Source organism: Hordeum vulgare, chromosome 3H (assembly GCF_904849725.1).
Source record: "Hordeum vulgare subsp. vulgare chromosome 3H, MorexV3_pseudomolecules_assembly, whole genome shotgun sequence".
NCBI classification, from domain to species: domain Eukaryota; kingdom Viridiplantae; phylum Streptophyta; class Magnoliopsida; order Poales; family Poaceae; genus Hordeum; species Hordeum vulgare.
In genome coordinates this window covers 120,016,233-120,022,859 of record NC_058520.1, presented here as the reverse complement: position 1 = coordinate 120,022,859, position 6,627 = coordinate 120,016,233, and the positions used below count along the sequence as shown (strand labels likewise).

The window sequence follows — 6,627 nt, the reverse complement described above, 5'->3', positions numbered from 1 at the left end:
GTACCAATTGAAATGATCAATATGGTTGACTAGAGGGGGGTGAATAGGCAACACCACTTTTTAATTTATCTTAGCAAGTTAGGGTTAGCAACATAAAGGTTCTCTAAAATGACAACGAGGAGGTGAACCTATATGATGCTACCAACTAAAAGTACTAAGTCAAGCAAGAGATAGTCAATAACAAAAGCATACACAATGTAAAGGTTAGAGATAACCGCAAGTGGAACCAATGAAGACGAGGATGTGTTACCGAAGTTCCTTCCCTTTGACAGGAAGTACGTCTCCGTTGGAGCAGTGTGGAGGCACAATGCTCTCCAATAAGCCACTAGGGCCACCGTATTCTCCTCACGCCCTCACACACTGCAAGGTACCGTGATTCCACTATAGGTGCCCTTGAAGGCGGCGAGCGAACCTTTACAAACAAGGTTGGGGCAAACTTCACACAAAGCTTGGAGGCTCCCAACAAGACCACGGAGCTTCACCACAATGGAATGTGGCTCCGAGGTGACCTCAACCGTCTAGGGTGCTCAAACACCCAAGAGTTCCAAGGCCTTCTCAACCAATCCCTAGGAAATGAACAAGTTTGATTGGCTAGGGAGAGAGATCGAGCACTTTTGAGCTTAGGGAGCAACAATGGAGCTTGGGAGGGTCAAAGGTAGGGTTCTTGAGCAAGAAGAACCCTTTATATAGTGGGGGGAAAATCCAACCGTTTTCCCACTCACAGCACGAGCCCAGCGGTACTACCGCTGCCACTCCAGCGGTACTACCGCTGGCTGCAGCGGTACTACCACTAGCACTCCAGCTGTATTACCGCTGGCTACAGCTGTACTACCGTTGATCCCATGGTAGTGCAAAGACACTACCGGGCCTACCACCGCCAAGAAAGTCTTAGCGAAAAGTCCGACGAAGTACAACCGCAAGGAAGGCGGTACTAAACTCCTGGAGCGGTACTACCGCTGACCAGGGGCGGTACTACCGCCAACTCTAGCGGTACTACCGCTTGGGCTAGCGGTACTACCGCTAGGGACAGCGGTACTACCGCTAGGGGACCTTTTTTCAAGATGAGATAAACAAGAGATGGGAACAACTCCAAAGTTGCCGGGAAAAGGGGATGGAGATAAAGTGTGTGCGTGCAAAATTGATTCCACCCAAACCGTTCCACTACGGATCCCCTCTTAATAGTACGACGTTCCTACGACTCAAAGACCAAGAGAATAGTAGAGGACACCGTGCTTCTGTTCCACGGAGGGTGACAAATCGTCTTGTGCCGTTGACATGTATTATCTGAAAGCTTAATGCACACAATTAGTCTTTTACGGTACTGTCATCAATCACCAAAATTACTTAGGCATAAATATGCCCTAACACTTACAATAAGCTCTTTTACCCAATTGTTCTCGAGATGGAATTACATGACCTTCTTTTAGTCTAATTAACTTTCCTTGGAGCAACATATCAAAAATCCTATCACACTTAGTAACATCAAAAGTATACTTAATTTCATCCCTTTTAGTAGGTGTAGGCTGCAACGCAGGACATGCAAAAGGTTTTGACTTTGGTGCTTGAACCCATTCGGCTACACATATGTCAACATCATTGTCACTAGCCGAATCACTATCATGATCTAAAGCATTTATTGCATGACTATCCTTTTCTTTATTCCTGTTATCTTTAAACCAGCTATACTGTTTAATTTCTTTAGCCCGGTTTTCCTGAGCCAAATCTTTTTGCAAAACTTGAGTAACATCTAAAAATTCTTGCCCTTCTAATTTATCCTTAATATGAGTAAGTAAACCCGAAAAAGCAAGATCAGCTAAATCCTTTTCGGCTATGGTCAAGCTAAAACATCGGTTTTTGACATCTCTAAACCTCCTAATATAATCATGAACATGCTCATTATATTTCTGCCTAACCATAGTTAAATCTGAGAGTCGAAGTTCAGTTTCACCACTATAAAAATACTCATGAATTTTTTTCTCTAATTGTGCCCATGTTGAAATAGAATTAGGAGCAAGCGAGGTAAACCAAGTAAATGCAGTACCGGACAAAGATAAAGGAAACAATTTAACTCTATAAACATCCGATGTGCCGACCTCACTGCATTGTGCCAAAAATTGCCCTACATGCTCAAAAGTCGTTCTACCATCCTCTCGTGTAAATCTAACAAAATCTGCAATTCTAAAACCACGAGGATATGGTGTTGAGTCAAAATAATCAGGGTATGGCTTTTGATATACACGTGCTCTACCTTTAGGTTCTAAACCAAATTCTCTTAGTATATTAGCAAGCTGATCTTTATCATTGGGCTGTGAAGAATTGGTATGTGGAACACGTGGAGGAAACTCCGGCAAACAATTTTGAGCATGTGAAGTTTGTAACGGAGACCCACTAAAATATGAATCAGGTACCGATCCATACGGAACGCCGGTACCGGCAGGCTGCAGCGTATTATATGCTACTGTTTGATAAAAGGGTTGCTGCAAATTTGGATTAAAGCTAGAACTTCAGTTATTGCTATTGTAATTTTGTGGGACCGAAGTTGAAACAATAGGATCAGTAACACTAGGAGCACGATTATTGGCCGATCTGATAGCATAATTTCGGCAATCTTGACTATTATTTAAAGTAAAGCGAGGCTGCATAATACTAGCCGATGCACTGGGTGAATTATTTAATTCATTACTTTCTAGAGGCATCAGCTTTTTACTAGAATTCTCGTCGTTAATTTTCAGCACTACTAAGCGGACATGGTGAGGTATATCTCTATTAAGCTGCTCCTTAAAGTCTTCAAATTTAGCACCTACAACTTTAGTAATTGTACGTGCCGTATTCGTCAATCAAAACCATACTTACTAGCTACAGACACATCAATTAAATGAGCAATTTCTTCGGTTGTCTTTTTTACCTCAACGCCGAGCGGATGGGAAAGGCTCGGCGCGGCTACCTTCTTGACGACGCTGTTTCTTGTCTTCTGATATCCAACCAACTTCAATCTTCTCCTTTCAGTTTGCTCTTCCTCAAGCTCCCGCTCAAACTCGCGCCGATCTTCCTCTGATGAATCGTCGAGTGTGACGGCGATGATGTTGTCCACCGAAGTCGCTTCCGTTCTTAGATCCGGCTTCCATCGCGTATGTGTTCTTGTTCTTCTTTGTCCCCAGCGGAGTCACCAATTGTGTTGCCATGCAAAATTGCTGCGCAACACCACGATAATCGTCATGCTTACGTGACGACGAACGGATGCTTTTCCGGCAAAGCAACAAAGGATTCCTCGATTTCGTAGAGGAGTATGGCCGCTTTTCAGCGCAAAACGGCAAAGATGATCTGGGCTTCAGGGTTGCTAAAGCACGGAGGAGAAACAATGGAGAAAAAAGTACGTAAGAAAAAAGTAGATTGGTTTTTGATGAATATGGATTGGGGCCTTTTCAATCGGCCATACCCTCGTTATTTAAGAGGTATGCTGGACTTTGCCATTTGGAAACGGACTCTAAACCTGAACCGAACAAGATATGCCCTGGTAATTCGGTTGTGCAAGGTTACATACAATAACTTTGGGCCTACAAAGGAACAATAAAATATTCGAACAGGTTGCTAATTAGACTAGCTAATGATGAATCTCATAAGCCTCACGCCTCACCATGCAGATATAATTCTCTTTGTATGCTCCTCACGTAACAGCTTCGGTTTGCCATCCGAAACCTGGTAGGATACTGCAGCCATAGCTCATCATATATTTCTGAACTTCTGAACCCATTGAGGACATGTCTTTGATATTGCTAGTTTAGAAAGCACTGCATATATTTATTCGGGGGGGGGGGGGGGGGGGGCACTACATAGCCCCATGCGGCGGTTTACCACCATGCATGCAAGGTAATCCATCACCGTGACATTAGCATAGATTTTTTTAATGTTGAATTTTTAAAAAGTTTTATCTCTTGAACTATAAATCCAATTGACGATCCTTTTTCACCGTTAGCTTTCTCGTAACGAGATCTTCAAAACTAGATCCCATGTCGACATGTTTCCACATCTTTTTTTTTCATCGATAGGTATTACTATTATTTAGTTGTTAGATTATGAGACACTTAGTAGCCATATTTAATTAATTTAGTTGTCAACTTGGCAACTGTATGTATAGATTTTTGGCGATCATATTTAATTGTGTTTGATCATAAAAAAAACTCGCCATATTTTTTGTGCTTGCTAGTTTAACTATGCCGACTTGTCATATTTACTAACAATTATATAAAAAAACGATTTCTTGTGGTCATCGGTTTTAAATATGCTGAATTATCAAATTTTTACACGTTATCGTCCTAAAAATGTTGTTTGTGCTTGCTCGTTCGATTATGTCGAGATGTCATATTTATACGCAATTTTTAAAAAATACGACGGTTAAGTTATTTTTTATCAGACAAGCAAGTACTTATAATATGACAAATACGTACAACAAATGTGGTAAGTACGAGAAACAAAAAAATTGTCGAAACATATCGACATGGGATCTAGTTTTAAAGATTTCGTCGAAACAAAGTCAAAGACGAAAACGGATCATCGATCGAACTAATGGTTTAAAAGATAAAACTTTTTGAATTTTGATAATTTAGAATGAATTTGATGACATCATGCATGCATGAGAAAAAGATTCGGTTTCTTTTGCTGCTCAGCCGCCGCACCGGTAAACCTCGATATGGCGTGTGTAGATTAGGTTTTTTTCCTTTATTCTGTCGCTGGACATTTGCACCAGACTACAACCAAGCCGAATATCTAGCTCCAAATTATGCACTCAACAGCCACCTTCTCCTCTGGAGCGTAGGCAACATTCTGGAGATGCAATACGATCTGCAGTACGAGCGTAACAACTCCTACGTAGCCCATCTTCCCTTTTGTTCCAAAACCCTTTTCTTTGGGCGAAAAAAACTTCCTCACATGTGCTGGAAACCTAGTACGACCTCTGATGCGAGCACTGCCGCTTTGAAGATCGACATGTGTCTCGAATTATTTTAACATGCTCCGCATATGAGCTTTGTTTTAGGTGTGTCGGACAGCCCATACATTTGGGTTGAATTTGGGGTCCGGTAAGGTGGCCTTTTTCTGCCGAGGCCTGTCCTGGCTGTCCACCTGGACATATGAGGAGAGTAGGGAATCTAATTGGAGATGCTCTTATTCAGGCACCACGAGATTAGAATGAATGCTAGTTTAGATAGATCACACGGATGTTATGCTGCACTTTCAAACACAACTAACTATACACAGAGCAATATTATACACGTAGGGCATAAATTAACTATACATTAAGACATACTCAATCCAGTTCCACACATCAGTCATAATTAGCTAGCTAGTAGTACTTGAAATTCAAAAGATCAACGCGTCCAAATTATCATACAGACATGTACGTAGGCCATGTCATAGCACGCAAATGGAAACGATATCGAAAAAAAAAACATCGTAGCTAGCTAGCTAATCGATCTTTGCATATACGGATAATACAGTAGCACGCACATCATCTCTCGGCCCACCGACCGTACGTGAGTCATGAGCTGCTCCATGGTCGAGGGAGAAGATTAGGCGCACGGCCGACAGGCAGATCAGTTGCCAGCGCCCCAGAGGAAGGCGCCCATGGCGAAGCTGCGCTTGTGGTGGACGCTGCCGTGGACGGGGAGGCCGTAGTCAGAGAGGAGGCGGTCGAGCTGCCACTCGGGCATGGCCTCGTAGTTCTCCCTGGTGTACCTCGGGTAGTGCAGCGGCATCTGGAAGCGGCGCGCACCCCCGCATCCCGCGCCCTGCTGCTCCCTGTCCCCGTACCTCGCCGCCGCCCGACCCTCCCCGCCGCCATTCGCCACCATCGTCTCCATGAACGTCCACCTCGAGATCGAAAGCTAGGAAGCTCTGTGCGCGGCGGTGGTGATGTGGCTGCGTTGCGTTGCCCTGCTTTCTTTGGTCGAATCGAATGTCTGAGCTCGCTAGGTAATTTATAGCGCCGGCCGGGACCCGCGCGCCATAGGAAATATCAGACGGAGGGCTTTGGTTAGTTCATCACGAGGAATGCAGCTCAGGCGGCCATAACTTTGTGGCCCGTGTGGCCGGCCGGTGTCAGGAGACCCTGCAGTAGTACGTGTGCCAGTGTGTGTTCGAACGGGCAGTTGGCAGGCGCGGCGCGCGCACGGGCGGGCGTGGACGGCGGGCGTCCCACGCCCGTGGCTTGGCAGTTGACACCCGCGTGCATGCAGGTCAACCACGCCCTGCGCTGTCCGTTGCAAGCTTGCGAGGCCCGTCCGCGCGCGGGAAAAGGTGGCAGAAATGGGCAGCACATCATAGAAGGCCGGCGTTTTGGACTGGCCGCTTGTTTAGTTGAGCCGGCCAGGCACGACTCTGGCTCGCACAAAAATTGATCTGACGGGTGCTACGAGGGTTTACGAGCGTGGTACGTGAGACCTTGCGTTTCTCGCCCATCTATCAGATCTCGTCGATGACTTGGTAGGAAAGCTTGATCGGAACTAGCATGAGCTGTAGGCATTGCATGTGATGACAGCAACCAATAACACACCTAACTAATCGTCATGCAGGGCTGTAGGCATTGCATGCATGAACCGGTTCATATCAGGTCGATTGAAGGTGTATGTGATG

The 6,627-nt window shown here is 44.9% G+C and overlaps 1 protein-coding gene across 1 annotated transcript; it reads right to left on the bottom strand.

Annotated features, from left to right (window-relative positions):
- Positions 1-5,216: 5,216 nt before the first annotated feature.
- On the bottom strand, positions 5,217-6,015 carry LOC123439655. The gene has a single exon (XM_045116344.1). It carries the CDS (start codon positions 5,853-5,855, stop codon positions 5,589-5,591), a length of 267 nt encoding a protein of 88 aa, XP_044972279.1. The 5' UTR covers positions 5,856-6,015; the 3' UTR covers positions 5,217-5,588.
- Positions 6,016-6,627: the final 612 nt, after the last annotated feature.